At 33.8% G+C, this 20102-nt stretch overlaps 1 protein-coding gene across 11 annotated transcripts in view; it reads right to left on the reverse strand.

Moving 5' to 3' along the window:
• PTPRK (protein tyrosine phosphatase receptor type K) overlaps positions 1–20102 on the reverse strand; it is a 560116-nt gene that overhangs the window by 101216 nt on the left and 438798 nt on the right. For all 11 annotated transcript variants that reach the window (XM_055263595.2, XM_063621231.1, XM_055263606.2 and 8 more), the window contains exons 9-12: positions 18284–18393; positions 16993–17194; positions 13364–13469; positions 1253–1526 (exon numbers count right to left, since the gene is read on the reverse strand). In XM_055263595.2, the coding sequence (XP_055119570.1) occupies positions 1253–1526; positions 13364–13469; positions 16993–17194; positions 18284–18393 (692 nt within the window). The remainder of the gene's footprint in view (positions 1–1252; positions 1527–13363; positions 13470–16992; positions 17195–18283; positions 18394–20102) is intronic.

Genomic DNA, 20102 nt, shown 5'->3' on the forward strand with positions numbered 1-20102 from the left:
TGTACATCCCTGAATACACAATCTTTAAAGGTAAACGAGAAGAGCATCTTCAACCATGAGCAGCCTCTGACTTTGGAGCACATCTTAGAAGATGCTGTGGCCTTTTTATTTGCTACCTACAAGCCAACCATATAGGCAAGCAAACAACAAAGCTTTGATTCAAAAGCAGCTAATCAATACCCAAAGCTCTCACGGCCCCTGCAGAAATGCAAAAGGATTGTTATGTCTTCCAATTAAACTCTTCTAAGATATAATATGACTGATGCAATTGTATATCACGTATCACTCCCAGGTGCTCACCTTAGGGACTCAATTGCATAAACCCAGCAATTTCCTATATGGCTTTAAGTCCATTAAAATGTCATCATTCTATTGGATTTCAAATTGTGAAAATTTCTATCCTCAACATTTGTCTTCCCTCCTATCTCTGTCTGCCAATAAATAAATAAATAAATAAATAAATAAATAAAAATAAGTTTTAGGAAAGAAAATCTTCCAAAGAGAACAGCATGAGGCATGAAAGGCCAGGTTGTTTTCTCACATATGGAACTGCCAGTCGTTTCTAATGTCCTGTTGTGTTTTCCTCTTCAATATTCATTTGGGATCAGCGGCAGTGTTCAAAAACTACTGTGTCCAAAATGGGAAAAGGAGGGGCAACCAGGGAAACAGAGAGCAGCCTTCTGTAATGGCTCAGCAGCCAGTCATCGCCAGGCTGCCTTTTGTCTAGGTTCAGTCAGATATACCACAGGCGCCCTATTACATTGTAATCAGAGGATTGTTACTTGTTATTTACTATTTGGCTTGAAAACCCTGAAAAGTTTATAAGGTTTTATTAGCCTGCTGTGGAACACACATTCTGTTTATCCTGCAGTAAATTTAATCTCTCAAAGTGTGCCACCACTGAGCAAGGAAAAGACAGAACAATGCCTGATCGTTACTGAGGGTGGAGTCCCGGCAGCAGCACACCCACCTTTTCAAATCATTTTACTCTCAATTGCTATTGTGGGCTTTCCTGAGGACGGCTCGAGTAGAAGCAGTTAATAGGAAACAGGAACCCTGTGAAAGGGAACTGGCGTGCGGCCTCAGCCCTACTGTAGCCCCAAAACTGCACACTGTTGAGAACAGAACCCCCTACACGCAAATTTTCTTTTTCTTTTTTTTTTTTCCTTGACAGATGCTACTGAGTATTTATAAAATTTGACTTCAGCTTTTCTTCAAAGCAGGGAAAAAGCAAATCCTGGAGGAAGCTCACCTTCTCCACACTGCTCATCGCCTGGAAATAGATGTTGTATCCTTTGCGCGGAGCCAAAGGAGGGTTCCAAAAGCCTTGGTAGGTCCGATTGTCACCCACAGTGAATGGGGCAGGCTCAGGTAGGTTTCCCGGGGGGAGTTCTGCAGCAAAGTAATAGGGTGCACCCCCACTCATGGCATTTTGGTATGTGACAGGAACCTGGTAGCATTCCATGGCTCCGGCTTCTCTCTTGGTTCGGTGTGGGTGCAGTTCTTCCACAACAATCTGATAAGCACTTTGGGGAAAAGAAAAAAAAAAAAAAACACACATATATATACAGACATATTTAGAGATTTGAGATACTAAGATTTTTTTTTAAGGGGTTGACTGTTAACACACCACATTTCAAAGTATTTAAAGTTAGTCTTAACCTGGTACACTCTTTTCAGCTATTTCGCAATAAAATGAAAAATCCACATAGATGCTGCTGTCCCTAACATCACCATAGTTACAAAGAAACTGATAAGAAGAACAATCACCTTAGGACTTTCAACATTTTTAAATGTTGAGGAATGAACCATCCTATTAAGGATGCTGACATTAACCAGAGACACATCATAGATTCAGTTCTTTGTCTGATATTTTTAAATGTTTAAAGTTAACATTTTCCCTTGAAATGTTATTACAGAAAGTCCAGCTCCAAGGTCTAACAGAATGACTGCCTCAGGGCGGTGCTAGAAGCACCCATTTGTGGTTGTCACAGCCTCAGAGACAGAATGTACTGACAGTCTTCTCCACCTCTTGACCTTGCCACAGCATCTACATTGGCTCAGAGCTATGTAGATCTAAAATACAAGTGACATGCGGCAACACGGGCACAGATGGACAGAAATCTGTCCTCACAACCGAAATAGACCGCCTCCTTCTTCTGGAGTTGTTAATAATAAAATGTTACAAATTGTAGAAACAGATGGCATTTGGCCTATTAAAGCTCTAACCTAAACCTTCTGATATCTTTAAGTCTTAAAACTTTTCTATAATTGCAATTACTTTACAAAGGAGAGAAAAAAAAAAAAAAAAGGCAAATTTAAATAAAGATCCCCCTGATGGCTAACAATATTTTTTAACAACTCTGAAACTGGTATATTAACAATATTCTTTTTTAGTAGAAAATTCTTTATGTTAAAATTTTTTCAGGTAAAATATTACCATGAAAGTTGACATTATTATTATAATATATTTTAAAATGTTTTAAAATTCCTAAAAATTCTGGACAAATATATGTGGTATCTTATGTAAGTTGAACATAAATTGTATGTAGGGCTGCATATTGATATTCAATGGACCTCCAGGAGGAATAGAATACATTCTTTAAAAGACTTCCATGAAAAAGAAAGAGGTGGGTAAGTAGAGGGGAGAGTGGAGGAGAGGGGGAAGGAGAAAGAGAGAGAGAGAGAAGGAGAGAGAGAGAGATACACTGAACATGCATCTATGAAAATTAAAACAGTTTAGACTCTGGTATAAAATTCTAATTTAATATAAACTCTTATACCTACAAATAAAAGATCTTCATAGATTAAACAAAAGGACATCAGAAGAAAGAGTTAAATCATAATTTAATTGATAAATTGCAGATTTTCTTTTCTTCCTAATTATTCAAGCTCCCATTTTCCATTAAAGTATTGCTAAGAAATCAGTAGGTTGGTATTCATCTCATTTCCTCTTAAAAGATAACAGAACTTGTATTAATGTCAGAAATTGTGATTTGAGCAAGCAAGGCAGAAGTCTATGTTATTTCAAATTATATGTGCTGCATCATTCCCTATACCTCTGCCAAGTTGGGTTGCTAAGCTTCTAAGAATGCTACTGACAAGATGCATGGTCTCTGAGGCATCCATGGAGCAGGCACTTGTCAATTTTAAGATATAGAAAATACATACGTATAGCCCTGGAGAAAGACGAGAATGATCATAGCTGACATATGCTATGTTTTATTTTAAATTTATAATTCATATTTGTATATTATACATTTGCATGTTCTGTGGATACATCCACATATGCATATAAACTCCCTCATACATGCTCTCCAAACAAATGTAACCTTATATTCTTGCCCTAAAGAATAATAATAATTACCTATCCTTGTTAATCATTAATCTAATCCTTAAAAACAGATTCCTCATTAATTATCCCACATCTCTAGAAAAAAAAAACAGAAAATCTAGTGAACATTCAATCTTAACTAATTCTATTCATTGACAGAGATTCTACATTACAAATTAAGCATACTTCATGCAAGACAGCTTGTCTATCCAGATCTATGAGGAGCAAAGTAAATTGCCAGTGTTGGAGAAAAGTAAAGGAAGAAAAGGTGCAATAGGCTCCTTTGGAAAGGCCTTCAGTATGGTCCCACAGAAAATAAAAATCAACGCCTTGGGTTGAACTTTCAGAGTTGGCCCTACTCTCAAGTAAGTGAAAGATAAATTATTTCAATTTTATAAGTTCTAAAATACAAGTGACATGCTTGTTTCATAAAGAATTAAGAAAATGATTTCCACATAATTTATATACAAATATAAATTACAGTGCCATGCACTTTAATCTTATATATCTTTTCTCTACCAATATTATTCACTTATTCTTTGAATGGTCATTACAGAAATGAAGTATTATATTTTTGTTACTACTGAAACAGAGGCAGAAAAATTGAGCTCCCCTTAAAACTTAAACCAGAAGCCTCACTTGTTCATTCTCTACTTTATACTATAGTGCTACCAACTGAATATTTGTGCCCCGCCCCCAAAATTCATGTTAAAATCCTAATTCTCAAAGTGATAGTGTTTGGAGATGGGGCCTTTGGAAACTAATTAGGTTTAGAAGAGGGGCCCTCACCAAGAATCAAACCCGAGAGCACCTGGATCCTGGACTTCCCAGCCTCCAGAACTGTGAGAAATATTTCTTGTTTAAGCCACCTAGTATTTTGTAATAGCAGCCTGAGCAGACTAAGACACATACATACAAAAAGACTTCCGAGAACTGGCTTCCAAGCATATTTTCTAAAACATTCTTTGTGCAATGAGTGACATTAGATGGAAAGCTAGTTGGAGATAACCTGGTCACTACACTCTATAACCCTCCCACTCTACCACCACTCATACCAGGAGAAATGTCTTCATGATACAACATTCACCTCAGTTTCTAGATATTTTTTAACCCCAAATATGTTTAACTCCAAAAGCTGATACAATAGCCATTACATTTTCACATATTATACTTACTTAAACGCCCATTATCATATTTGAAACCACACTGGAATATGTGGTTTCAAATAGGATAACGGATGTTTAAGTATTTGTGAAATGAATACATTGCTTTTGCCTTTTCTGTTGATATTTTTGCTTAGGACATATCCAAGATACTCTTTTTCTTTCTCCATGAAAGTACATTTTTCATCTGAAAAATCTTGAACATTATTTGAAGAGTAAGAATTTTCTCATTTACCTTTCTTCCTGTGACATTGTATCCATTAATTCATTTTCATTCAACTGTTATATATTTAACAGCTATCATGCAGGCTCTGAGGATAGAGAGGTTAAAAAAAAACCTGGCTTTCATGGACCTTATATTCACTTTTATTTATTGAAATTTCTAGTGTTCTACCATCTTTAGAATGCTTTCTGCCCCTCTCAAGTTTGATACAGTTTAAAACAACAACAAAACTAAAACATATACTTTCTTCTAAACTCTATCCACTTAGGAATGTGTGACTGTCCATGGTAAGCATTTAAAATGACTGAGACAGCTACCCAGAAGTAGATCTTCAGAGTCTTTTAAAGTCATCTCTCATACTCCCTTTTGCTTTTACACCCAAACGAAACTGAAATTTTACTACTTTTCTATAACATCACCCAGAAATACCCCTTTCAGTTTAAAATCTTGATATACACCTGTCTGCTGTACTGCTATCTTTCTGTTCTGGACCTCCTCAGCATGCTACCTTTTGAAGATACTGAAAATATGAAAAGTATCTTTCCTTGTACCAGCATCCTTCAAAATCCTCTAGTGGCATTTTACTCTCCTTAGTTGGGCTCAGTCTTTAGTCAGTGTCTTTCTGGATGCATCACTTTGTACATCTATTTCTACCTTTTTCATGCCCATTGAAGAGGCGTTTTTATAACTCACACAGAGGTCAATTGTAATCATGGTGAGTCTTTAAGAAGTATTTCCATTTAGTGAAAAACAGCTATAAAAATAACAAAAAGTCACAATAGTCCATGTTTAAAAGAAATTATCTTTCCTTCATTGTTCAATCTGAGAGGCTGTTCTCTAACCACATTTCCAATTTTTAAATCTGTTTCTGCCCTTGGTATTTTCTTATTTATCAATACAAATTAATTAAAAGACGAAATAAGAAATGAGAAATCGCATTAGAAGTGAGTTGACTAATTACACGAAATGGGCTTGTGCTTCTTCATTCTTCTGGTTGTCTAATTACCTAATGGTACTAAACTCTAGCTAGACCTAAATATTATGTGAGCTCAGTATTTTAGCAATTAAAAATATTCCAAAGTCATCATAATATTTTTAATCACTCTACCCATAGTTCATATATTCCCCATTCCTTTTAATAAACTTCAAAAATATTTCTGTAATTAGGTTAAATCAATATACTGGTATCATTAATCTTCATTCAATACACAAAATGTGACTTCCTTATTTTAAAAAAAACTAAAATGACATATTTTACTACATTATATGGATGTTTCTCAACTTATGATGGGGTTATGTCCCAATAAACCCATTACAAGTTGAAAATATTATAAATTGAAATGAATATAATACACCTAACCTACTGAACATCTAGCTTAGCCTAGCCTACCTTCAATGTGCTCAGAACATTTACATTAGCTTATAGTTGGCAAAATCAGCTAATACAAAACCTGTTTTATAATAAACTGTTTAATATCTCATGTATTACATATCGCTAGTCCAGGATAATAGCAACATTAAAATTTGAAGTACATTCAAATTTCAATGGTTTTGCACCATCATTTTAAAGATAAATAATAGATTGAACCATCAAAAGTTGAGGAGCATTTGTAATCTAATTTGATTAAACATTGGTATGTAGTCATTTTTTTGGTTTTAGAGAGGCCAAATAATGACTTCTCATCATATAATTTCCCCTTGTAAGACTAAGAAAGAAAATGCATAAGGGGATTTTGCCATTTACTTAAAAAGAGACTATGTGATACACATGGTAGATAGTATTCTTAATTTAATGCTTACAAAGTTTGGGGCTGAACCCAAAATTACCTATAATGGCCTGCCATAGATTTCTTTAAAAGCCCATTACTAAGTAAATACTCTGAACATGGTTATACTTTTAGCTTGCACAACCTCTTGGTGATAGCAAAATAACAAGTTATACAGTGGTATATAAACAACCTCAAATTTAATTTAAAATGTCTGCTTAAGGCTTTAGGAGAAATTATCTCACTCCAATATTTTACTATTTCTCTTATAAACAGTCTTCCCAATGTCCCAAAGCTGTGGTTGCTCATACTGCCAATATTTTAGTGCTCCAGGGGGTAAAGATTTAACTATCATCCCTGGTTATCTCTCCAATCCCTGTTCTTTACCTTTACACACCTGAAACACATAAGCTACTTCTCTCCTGACTAATCTCCCTGTAAAAGAAACTAACAGTTACCAAATAAACACAGCTCAAAATCCTGGCATTAACTTTAATAATTCCTATCTTTAACCAAGTTCTATCTCCCTGTAATTTTTCTTAATAATGCCTTCTAAAATACTGTTTCACTCTATCCTCATTTCTTCCATTCCTTCATAAGTCAAACTCTGTACATTTTACACTGGGGTTGATAAATTACCACATTCCTTACCTTATATCTCCATTCTTGTTTTATCTCCTGATATTTATTTTCCATTTGAAGCTGGTAAGACCATTGTTACCCAAATATACTAAACATACAGTCAAGAATTTCTGCCTTCTTGTCTAGTTTTTCTACTTCTGCCATGAAGCCTTCTTGAACTATCTTCGTTCCTCAGTACTCTGTCTTCTAAAGGCAATGGAGTAATTTTTAAGGTGAGGATGATTGAAGGATGACATGGGGGTAGAAGTCATAATCACATGGATGCATGTTTAATCCAGTTCCTAACCCACTGACAACAATTATAATGCCAAAGATTCATTGATCAGAACCGTAAATGGTATTCTCAAAAACTCTAGGGTGGATAAAACAAAAGACCTAGCATTGCTGTCTTCTAATATTTATTGCTTATATGATACATCAGTATGTGGCCATGGCACATTACATGTACCAACATGGTACATTACAAATATGATTTGATATTATACTGTTAAAAATAGTTTTTTAGGTATATGTCTTTTCTTTAGCAGATGATAAGCTTACTACAGAATGTGGCTGTTATATTTTTAGCTCCAGTTCATTTGTTCACCAATATTTATTGAGTATCTGTTACATGTCATGCATTATTTTAAGTACTGGGGTTAAAATAATGAAGATAGTAGCAAAAGTCTGTTCTCATGCAGTTTACATTCTAGTGGGGAGATACAAATAAAAAAAATAAATTCAGAAAACCAACACATATTAAGAAGGGATAAGTGCTCTAGAGAAAGATAAAGCAGGCTAAGGGAAAGAGGGAATGATGGGAATACAGAGTGCTATTTTATATGGGTTGGTCAAGAAATCCCTATGTGATAAAAGTATCCGTTGGGCAGAAATCTGAAGACAGAGAAGATTTATACTACTTGGGTACATGTATAATCTCTTCCTGCATAACATATTACCCTAAAATTCTGTAGCTCAAAGCAACAAACATTATCTCACAGCTTCAGTGGGTCAGGAATTCGAGAGTTGCTAAGCTAAGACGGGTCTGGCTCAGGGCTTCTCATAAGGTCATAAGCAAGCTGTGGGATGGGACTATGGTATTCTAGAGGCTGGAAAGAAGATTTAACAAGAAGGGCATACTTCCTCCTATTTTTGGTTAGAAAAATTATAACAATTCTACATACTATGATTCTAGAGAATAAACATAAAATTAAAATAACATCTATTTGATCTAATTGGACCACATGACCTTTATGCCCATAAAATAGGGCAAAATGATTATTTCCATCTCTAGTTAAATTTCAAGATGGTTTTATTTGGAATTCAAGTAAGCTCTAGGTCAGGATAGTGGTTAGGAAAATTAGAACTATTTGATATCTTTAAATTTATGTAATGAAACAGACTATTCTGCAGGTGCATGAGGATAGCCCCAAATTTTAAAGCTATGTGACCCAAGAAAGACATATAACCCTAACATACATTTGTCTGTTAAGCTATCAGTGAACTTAGAACATCAGACAATTTCTTTTCCTAATTTAACTGTGGAAGAAATGGTGGTTTTGACTTTATTTCATGACTATATTTTTATTATCAAACTAAATAGGTGGTGCTTAATGTTATGAAATGCAAATTAGATGTTCTCCACAAAACAAAGTAACCTTAGAATGGGTAGCTTCCTGCAGCACAAAATGGGTAGAGTTTCTATTTGGAAAATGCTGAAATAAAGTACATATTCATTTATTAACTTTACAATAAACAGTCTCACCACAGAGAAACTATTTTGTGTTTTTACAACATGCTGCTGTTATTTTCATTCTTTGAAAACACAGCTACATTGGGTCAATCTTTTAATAAATGGGACATTCTATGCATTATAATTTGTAATCATATATTCCCAGGTTAGAGTTTTAATTCATTTATGAAGAAACCTTTTAGAAAGAAAAGAAAAGGGATTATGTATTCTAAGGAATTGATTCTAAATGTAGACAATATTCATTTTGAATACAGTAATGATTGTCAAGTGATGACAGTTGTAAGGATAGATTTTAAAAAGTTGGTAAGGAGATTCAAAGTTCTACTTAAGTCAGGCAACAATGTTCAGTTTTTAGAATGATTATAAAATCAAAAATTAATTTCGTCAAAGAACCACACTTGCCAGCACTGCATCGCACATGTTCTACATTAGCATAGGGAAGCAGTAATGGGTAACAGAAGGACAATGTGGTTGGTGAAACTTAGTGCTGCATTATGCAGAATGGGATTTTTCACCGTGGTCATTACTTCTTATGTAAACACAACACCATGATGTCTTAGAGATTAAAACTTGGTGAAAATATTCGTAAGGTAGGCAAAATATACAAAATAACTCCTCTTTTCATAGAGAGAGCATTAGTTTTTTGATTTGGGGTAGCAATACTAAAAATATTTATCACTTAATAACCTCAAAAAACAAAACCTTGAATTCTGAGATGTCTTTTTGCTCTGCTACCACTTCAAATATAAAAGCTACCATTTTCTCTCACCTAAAGTCTCCACTCAAATCCCCTTCCCACGAAGCTTTACACATCCTACTGATCTAAAACCTTATGTAGGAGACACAGCCTTGCCTGCATTTCTATTGCTACTTTCTTAATACAGCCCATTAGCACTTCTCACACAGACTACTCCAGCCTTCTGGATTTTCCCCAGTCCATTCTCTATGTTTCTATCACAGTGATCTTTCTAAAAATGTAAAACTGCCCATGGTAACTTCTGCTTACAGTCCTTTTGTGCCCACCTTCAGTTTTGGGGCTGGCACTAAACAGCCTCTCCCTTTGCTCCCTGCTTTGTCTCTCCAGCTTCAGCTGCTGTCACTTCTCCCACAGACCCTTCACTCTCAATGACCTAGGCTGTTTGCAATTCGTAAATGCATCGTGACCTTTGTTCATGCTCATTTCTACCTCTCCTCACAAATTCAGCTCTAGCACCACATTTTCTAGCTGTTATTATTGCACTTATCACACAGCATTGTTACCAGTCATTAATTTAGGAGTCTACCACTCACATGGGTGCACATACTAATCGCCTTAAGTAGATTTCTATTTCAAGTATGCAGCTCAGCTCTTGGCACACATAGAATGTTATTGAGTCAACAAATTTATAGAATCCATTGGCGATTTTAGCTTTCCTAATAAAACTAAACACGAAAACTCTATATAACAAGATTTCCTAGTTGTTACGACAGAGGATTGTAGAACTGGAGTTTGTTTGATATTAGGAAGACCAAGCAGAAAGAATACATATTTCCACTGGAGGTGGGATGAACAGACGTTGAAATGCAAAATGGCAAAGGCTAGTAATGCCATAATTAGGGAAGGACAGAACCCAGTATTTAGGGTCTATGACAGCCAGCAAACTAACTCCTGGATGCTCTCAGAAGATTTAGTTGGGTAATATGTAGTTCTGGTTTATTTGGGAAGGTGACGGGGTGGCAGGGGGAAGGGTCACAGAGTAGAATGGCATCAAGCATTAGCAGAGAAGAGATTTTGATAGACTGACATAAACAAAGAAAAAATTGAGTGGAAAGTAAAATTTCTTCAAGTACATTTGAAGTGAGTGATGGGAATCCAATCAAAGATTTGAGATACCAGACCGTAAACTCAATGGTAAGGAAAAATGATTACATTAAATTGAATCTTCATTTTCAAAAAATTAAGGCACTGGATCAGATAAGCCTCACGATAAGCCTACAGTTGCTGATAGGGAGACTAAAAGTAGGAATGTGGTCAGAGGAAAGAAAGACAGCACAAAGGATTCAGAGGGTAAAGGAGGCAGGGCTCATCTGAAGTCAGATTACTTGACTAGACCAGTCTGGTCCCACCACCTGGCACCCATCTGTAGGTGAACTGGGTAAGTCATTACAAAAACTAAAGATGGACTTGGTGGGATTAGCATATCAGTTAGAAAGCAGATTTTATTTTCCTGGTAGTAACATTCACTTCAAAAAAAATCTGTTGTTTATATTAATTATTAAATTACTTCTTCTTGTAATATTCCAGGATTTAAATTTATTTTTCTGAGCACTAATCTCCAACAATGTATAATTTGAAGTTCTCAGCCTCTGGCTCAATTCTAGAAAAGGTCAAAAATCTTGCCAACAAATACAAAGATGAGTGTTTCTAATTGGTCATTAGAAATTATATAAAGGTAATAAAGTAAAAGACTTTAAATTTGAAAATGTATATCAATAACATACTGAGTTAACAAAATTCCTGAACACCAGCTATGAGCAAAGGATTTACAAGGCTGCAGGCACCTCTGATGGTCTATGACAAACCTGGGCAAAGATTCTGTGTTTTGTTGTAGTCATTTTATCTTTGATTTACAACACCTTGCACAGTGACTGGCATAATAAATGATCAATCAATGTTTGTGGAAAAAATTGATTAAGTGAATAAAGAGTTAATGTAAGTTGCATTATATAGTACAGTTATGCAAAAATAATAAAAATATGCTGTGTTTGCAACTTACGTAAAATAAAGTTGAATTCACCCAAATATCTAACTCTTAAAAGACAAATGCAAGTAGCTGGTAGCTGATTTAAGCACCAGTAACAGAAATGAACACCTAAAAAGTAAATTTTATCACAGGTAGGAACATGTGAATGACCTTGATTACTTGTCAATAGGAAAAGATGTTGAGTGCAGGCATTTTCTCTTTCTACTTTGGATCAGCAATCAGATTCACTCACAGATCATTGATTCATGAACAGCACTATATACTTACTTTGAATTTTCAAGTAGCCAGTGTTTCATAAGTGTTTATATTCCAAGTACACCCTCAGCCATCTCTTTTTCTCTGGTATAGTGTTCTCATGATTTTTAGCCAGACAAGACTCAAGAGTTTCCTTTATGATTTGTATTCTTTTATCAATACATTTTTTAAATTAAGAAAAAATATTTCTTCATTTCCAGTGATATAGGATTATTTATGGTAATTTGGATGGCTAATATGTGCTCATGAAGTCAAATGTATTCCTTTTACACAAACAACAAATATTAGTTTTATTTTTAGCTGAATATGTAAATGACTTGACATAAACCAACTATGAAGTGCCTACATGGATTTCTGTGCCTTCATTTATTTCTCATTAGAAGTTTGATAACAAAATGTCCACAAAATCACGTTTCAAATGGAAACTTGTTTAAGTTTTGGATATTCATCTAATTACAAATGTGCAGAAATTAAAATGGTTGTAACAATTTGACTCAGTTCCTAACAATCACACGGCTCACAATTTTCTGAAAGATGGGGATGTTAGATAATATGAGACTTTACTGTTGAAAAGATAAAGAAAATGGCAAACTGAATATTCAATTTACTATGGAATACTTGATAAGGAACAATTCGGGAATTAAAAGGTCAAATAGGCTTCATGTGTTATAACTATTCTGCTTTTATTTCCTCAAAGCTTCTTATTTTTCAATCATTCATATGAAATTATTCATAACTGATTTACTGCATTGGACAGGAGTTATTTTCTCATCCTATTTCTGACAAATATCTTCAAAGCTCTTATAACATAGATACCAAGAGAGGAAGTGAAATGAAATGAGACTTGGGGGGGGAAAAAGGCCAATGCTCTTAAGTCAAACCGCACAGAGAGGTGAATGGTTCAGTGCATGAATATCTCAAAAATGCCCTTAGAATTTTGCTCCTAACTACAAGTCTGTCTGCAGGCTTTGTCCAAATGAAAAACTAACAAACCAAAGCAAACCAAACTAAACTAAACAAAAATAAAACTTTCCTGACAGAAATTCTCCAATGAATGTCTCTTTGAAATGAACCACTTTATTAGCTGCTAAGCAACCTTCTGGCTCCTTTTTCTTTAATTCCTACATAAAAGAAAAAGTACCCCCCAACCCTGCCTACCTAGTTTCTTATATCTCAGTTTCAGTTACCCATGTTTCAATTACCCACCATCAAACTCATCCAAAAATAGGTGAGCACAGTATAATAAGGTATTTTGAGAGAGAACATAATCACCTTTTATTAAAATATATAGTTGTTCTATTTTATTATTAGTTATTGATTGTTGTGAATCTCTTACTGTGCCTAATTTATAAGTTAAACTTTATCATAGGTTTGCATATATAGAAAAAAACATAGTACAGTCTGTATAGGGTTTGTTATTTTCTCTGGTTTTAGGCATACTTGGGCATCTTAGGATGTACATACCTGTGGATAAAGCAGAACTATTGTAGTTTTCTCCTCTTACCTGATAGGAGCACCTTTGGCTTGTGCTGGTCTCAACAATACAGTTATTGTGGTGGCAGTTTCATTGAGAGAGGCATCAACTCCTTCATAGTCAGGTAAAGTTGGAGCTGATGAGTGATTGATGAGATAAAAAAAGGTTCAATTAATTTACAGTAATATATCATAGGTCAGAATGAATAGATGATCTTAAGTTAGGAAAAAGAATTCACCTAATTATCTACAATGTATTTTGTTTTATAGCGTAACATCTCCAAATGAATTTCAACACTGGGAACTTAAAATATCAAAAGCTAGAAAACCAAGATTTGCTGTGGAAATTTAAATAATCGTCTGGCAATTTATGACACACATTTCAAATGTTTTGTGAACACGCTTTCCTTTTAGTTTCCTGAGACCTTCAAGTGAGTAATGATGGGAGGAAGGGAAGGTAGTAACTGAGAAGACCGGGCAGTAGTGCTTATGGAGTCACATATGGAGATGAGGAGCTATGAATAGCAAGAGCTGAGGTCAAGGGCTGCCTGGTGAAACAGTGTCGTTTCTGATCTTATAATGTAGAAAGACACAATATTCTTATCCTAATGTTTTTCACAACTCTGGTCACAAGAGAAACATATCAAGAAGTGTGGTGAATGACAATGGAAATCTTAGTTTTTGTTCATCAGGGACATTAGTTGCCAGATTCTTAAAAAGAATAAATTTATAAGTTTTTTAAATATTTGATAATGCTTAATTGGGGACTAGGATCTTGAGGGGGAGAAAGAGTTACCTCAAATAGCTTTGGGTGACTTCCATGTAGAAAGCTGTTTAAGGAGTATATACTCAATGAAATGTGTGCATTATCTCTATCCATTCGTTGAACATTTACTGAATATATACTATGTGCCAAGTTTTATGAGAAATGCTATGAATATAAAGACAAAGCGTGGTCTCTGATATTTATAGAATTAAAAGTAGGAATTCACATTTTATGAAAAGTAAGAGTCTTATAAACAAAAAATTATAGCAAAATGTTGGTGGCCAAAAGTGGAAGACCATTTGCCAAAACAGTGGTTCTCAAACTTGTAAGATCAGAATCACCTGGAGGGCTTTCTAACACACAGATTATAGCCCCTCTACCCTAGAGTTTCTGATTCAGTATTTCTGAGGAGGGACCTGACAATGTTTATTTCTAGACAGTTCCCAGGTGATGTTGATGATGATGGTCTGGGGGTGGGGATCACACTTTTTTCATTAGCATTGGCAGTGGGATGATGAAACCAGAAGGCTCAGGGTGTCTAATGATGTTTAAGCCAAATATTAAGAAAAGGGTAAAAACTCATCAGGAAGAGAAAGGATGAACTAAAATTCTGAGAAAGGAAACAGAATATCTGAAGATAACAAAATATGAAAGGGCATGGTACGTTTTAACAGCTATAAGCCGTTGGCTGTGCCGGGAACTTTGGGTTCACGGAGAGAAGTGGAGGATGGGAGGAGTCATGCAAAGAAGGACCCTGAACGCCAACAACAAGTGGATCTTTAGACTTCATCCTGCTGATTATAAGACACAAGACTGTGAAAATATTTAAGAAGGAAATATCTGTGGATTAAAGATAGATAGAGAAATACAGTGAAGCTGGGTAAGTCTGAAGGTAGGGATACCACTTAGAAAGATATTTCAATAATCTGTTTAAAATATTGTCTAGATGGAAGAAAAGGAGCAGTGACATTAGAAGACTAATTATTATCTGAGAGTTTTTTAGGAAGCAGAAACAACAAATATTAATTTAATACATGCACAATATGTAGTATGTATGTGTGTATATACATGTATGTGAATGTATGTGTGTGTATAAATAATTCCCCCAATGGTTATGCCTCCAATAACTTGATTTCACTGTTATTTAAATTATTTTTTTTAAATGCTAAGAAATGTAATTACTGGACTCAGGGAATAAATTTGACAATAAATTATCTGAAAAGTTCAAGTAATGCTGAGAACCACACTAACCATAAATTTATTAATCTTAGATGTGATTAATAATTGTTCTCAACATAAAGTGATTGCAACCAAGTTTTTCAAGTACAATCAAGTACTCATTGCACTTAGGTTAATACAAGTAAAAGTGAAGTTGAATAATTAAAAGAAAAAACCAGATGGATGTTCTGGTCCTTTTTATAAACTTTATGTTCAACACAAACACAGTATCTGAGCCTTGAGAGACATACACACACACGCACACACACAAACACATTTATGGCTCTCAAAAATTTACATTTGTTCAATGTTCTCAGTTTTGTAAGTTTATATAAATTTTGTAGCTGTCTCTCTTGATAGATCTTACTCAATTATAGCACTACTGCTAATTCCAGAGGGTAGAAAACCTATCTCAGTGCATCGTAACATCACCAAGTCTTAGTTTCTGGTAAAGTGATTCAATACATATTTTAAATTCATGATTTGTAATTGTTCTCAGGAAAGAAAACTGCAATTTTAAAACGTTATTATTTTATAATATAATGGATGATACTTTAATTTTTTATTGGAATATTAAGATAAATCAAATGCTCTTCCAAGGAATTATAGCTCATAATGGAATAGCTAATTTTATTCATGATACAAATTTTTAAAGTTTGTATTATATTTAACACGTTTGCAAGTAACATTTTAGACTCAAAATAATTTGGAAAGTACATGTCTTCCTTTTAATGCAAATGGTATAGTTTAAAAAAAGAAGGACATATTTTATGGGTATTAATGATGTATCACTAATATTTGCCATGTAGAATTATAATAAAAATGAACACAAATGAACAAAAAGAATTTACAAAGTCAAAATTTGTGCTTTACTACATTGTGTGGTTGACCTTTAAATAATTTATTTTTCAAATTTAACTCTTCATTTACATATACAATATGTATTTATTTTAGTAACCTTAAATAAGAAAAAACATTATATAAACTTTAGTAGATTTAGAGCATACTACAAAGCTAACTCCTTGCAAGAATTTAATCAGGTTTAACTGATGATCTGACTGAAGGAGAAATAAGCTCTGTAAACAATCTAGTCAAATACAAACTATGCAACTGTGAATACAATAGAATGTAAAGTTTAATTTCTTTATCAACCTAAAATTCTCCTGTACGTTCCCATTCTAAAACTTATATGTATTTATGTAAGATTTTCAAGTGTGAAAGAAAAGCCCATATTTGTTTGAAATTATCATAATGTCAGGGAAAATGAAACAGAAACAAGCTATGTAGTACTATAATACTAGAGAAAGGATCTTCTACCATTTTTATGATAACATTCATTTAGAGTAAAGGTCTGACACCATAATAATTATCAACTCTTCAAAAGTATCATAAGATCTATTAGGATTTATAATGAATTTTGAAAGATTTTTAATAAAGATTTAGTATACTTTTTTTAAGACCACTGTCAATCGAGAGTGACTATTTCAGATGTGTTTTGGTTTGGACATATAATTCATATTCAAATAATTCTTTAAAGTGTTTTCATTTATGCATAACTATATTAAAGGTTCAACAAGCAAGATGAACTACACTTGGTTTATATGTGATTCTCCAGGACATGCCATTACAAACCAATGGTATAATCAATCCTATTTGTAATTCATTCATTTGCATACCTGAGATATTGGTGGTGACATTGATGGCTGTGGCTGGACCAAAGCCTTTGACTGTGCTGGCTCTTATGAAAAACTGGTACGTGGTTCCAGGGTGGAGATGCATAAAGACATGGTGTGTACTGTTCCATAAATTTGATACAGTCTGGGGAGGTCCAGCCACTGGAACTGCAGGATCAAATGATCTTATACTGCTATAGCTGATCTGTTTTAAGAAATACATTTATTACATATCTGGTATCCATCATAAGAAATTGTAAATAAACTCTTTATAAATAAGGTAGTATGCAAGGGCATCCATGTGGAGTCAATGGTAATTTTTTTCTTCTTTTCTTTCTCATGTTGATATTGTTATTTTTGTCATTCTGAAGTTCTATCTATATGTCAATCAATCATCTACCTCTACAGATACACCTGGAGTTATATCTGACCAAACCAATATACATCTATTTTCTTCCATCAAAAGAAAACCACAATAAATTATGCATATATAAAAAAATCTTATAGCTATATACTTTAATGCATATGAAACACAGAAAGTGTTTCAACAAATTTTTATTATTATTAACATATTCTATACTTTGTTCAAGTTATATAACAAATTTCATGTAAATAGTATTCAAATACGAGAACACAGTTTCAAAATATAACTTTGTACTAGTGATTCTCATTTCCATAATTCACTCTGTAGCCATTAGAAATTTAAGCATTTATGATCTAATCAACGCTATGTAGGAACAGAACTACACATTTGTGTAATTTAAATGATTCTTTCATTTATTCTTTTTTAGTTTCTCATATTTGAAAAGATAATGATTTACATTCAAAGTTGAAATGAAGCTCTGGAAAAGTCAGCTTTATAATCTGTTTTGCTTTTCGAGTATTATTCCTCACTCTGAAACAACTGAAATTCAATGGCTTCTCCTAAATCACAGTATGATAGGAGTTTCTTAATTTTATAAAAAGGAAAATGAGGGTTTTTTAATATGTGATTATTTATTACTATAACCATCGTAAGTCTGATAATGACTATCCTGCTTCCCTAAATCAACAAAACAGCAACAAAAAACATGCATTTTTTAAGAATTTGAAAATTCTAGATGCCATACAAAATATTTATTTTGATGCTTAATTTTGGAATCAAAGAATCTGTAAATTAAAACAAAGGAGAATAATGATTTTAATCCCCTGATCCTCATTTACGTCTTTTCCATATTTCCCTCTAACTTTTCCTTTCTTCTCCCTTTTATTCCTTCAATCCACATTTCAATTAAATTCCTTGTTCTCCCAGTACCTCATATTGAGTGATGATTCCATTTGGATCCAAAGGTTCCTTCCAGTTCAAGAAGATCTTATTTTCAAAGGATGTTCCTTGAAGAGATTTTACTGGTACTGGACCAGGCACTACAAAACACATGAATTTTTTGTTATGAAAATGCTTACATTAGAAACAGAAAAAGTAAATCAGATAAGCTAGATAAACAGGATTAAAAATAAATATAAAGAAAAATAAATAAAAATGTGTCCTTAAAAACAAAATAAACTATATGACTAGTTCTCTGATTTTACTTTGATATATGGGAATTTAAAGCAAGTCTATAAGGTTCTGATGCAGAAAATGTAGAAATGCAAAGTTATTTTTATTCAAAAGAATATTCTATCACCTTAGAGAGATGCATAAATTATGTAGTCTAGTTTTCTCTGTTGTATACCTCTAATAACATGAGGATCTTATTTGTAATTTGTTTCAAGAACAGAGCTGTATTTCCCTGAAAGATTTTTTTGAAGATTATGCAAATCCCCCAAAGAGTCTCCATAAACAAAGCTGATAAAATAATAAATTACGATAATAATTAACACTCTTTGGTCTGGAAAACCGAATCCCATAGCAATGAATTGAAATGTCCATTAATAGCCAACCTTACTTTTACAGCTATACTTATTAAATGTTCTGTAATTTTAAAAAGGCAGTGTTGATTATTACCATATTTAAAGGGTTATTACAGATGGATAGGTTCAAATGTCACTGCTTCAGCCTTTTAAAGAAAATTCACTTTTTCAAAGCTAAGAATCAAACTAGTTTATAATGTCAGACTTGTTTAGAACTCAGCGATCTGCACAACTACTTTGGAAGTGTCCTCAGCTATGACCATATTTGAAGAGCCTTTGCTTCAGTCCTTATTTGCAAACGTCATATAACTGGTCATACACAATAGCAACACGGAATGACGCACCAGCTTCTATTGACGAAATATCAGGTAAAAAATTCTTTCATTATTGTGTATTTTCCTTTTATATATTTTATTTAAATACTTAGCTGCTACTTATCACATGAATATCCAATTTCTAGTTCTGATAATATTTTAAAATATATACTCTCTATCCTACTTGGCTCAAAAATGTGTTTCTTTTTGAAAATATCAACTGAATATTGGGCAAGCATAGTTTTTAATTAATATTTTCCCTTAATCTAACGTTTCAGTGAACTTCACACATGACATTATCTAGAAATGTAGTTCCAAAGTATATAGCAATTTTGTGAGGATTGAAATAAATTAAAAATCACTGGATCAAGGGAAATACATTGCATTGTGGCTAGGAGCATCAAGAAATTCTGAATGATATGTCACGAGAGCAGGATTTATTTCCATCTACAAGGAGACTATGAATGATATTATGACCTCTGAGACAGGCAAGATAATTTGATACATTGAAGAAAGAAACCCACAGTAAACAGAAAAGATGCCAGCACTAAACTTCAGAAGATATGTTCAAGCTATTGTCAGCTGAAGACTCAGAGAGAAGTTAACTGAAGGCACCCGCTCCCTCCCTGCTCCACAGTATCAGCAAGTCTGTGCAGCTGATCCAGACAGAGGGCCAGTGAGAGCCTCTCTGCACATCTGTGGCTACTGCTAAGGCTGCCATGGGCATTGGTTTGTCTTGCAAGAGTACCTGTTGTTTCCATTGCATGCAAATGACATATAGTTATGATTATATCGAAGGAAAAGATATTTCTTCATCCTTACATATCTCTCATAGAAGGTGGCTAACGGTGGGGGGGAAAAGGGAGCAAAATATCCAATTAATGATGAAATGTTGATTTGATGGCATTG

Source organism: Symphalangus syndactylus, chromosome 2 (genome assembly GCF_028878055.3).
Source record: "Symphalangus syndactylus isolate Jambi chromosome 2, NHGRI_mSymSyn1-v2.1_pri, whole genome shotgun sequence".
In the NCBI taxonomy this organism is placed as follows: Eukaryota; Metazoa; Chordata; class Mammalia; order Primates; family Hylobatidae; genus Symphalangus; species Symphalangus syndactylus.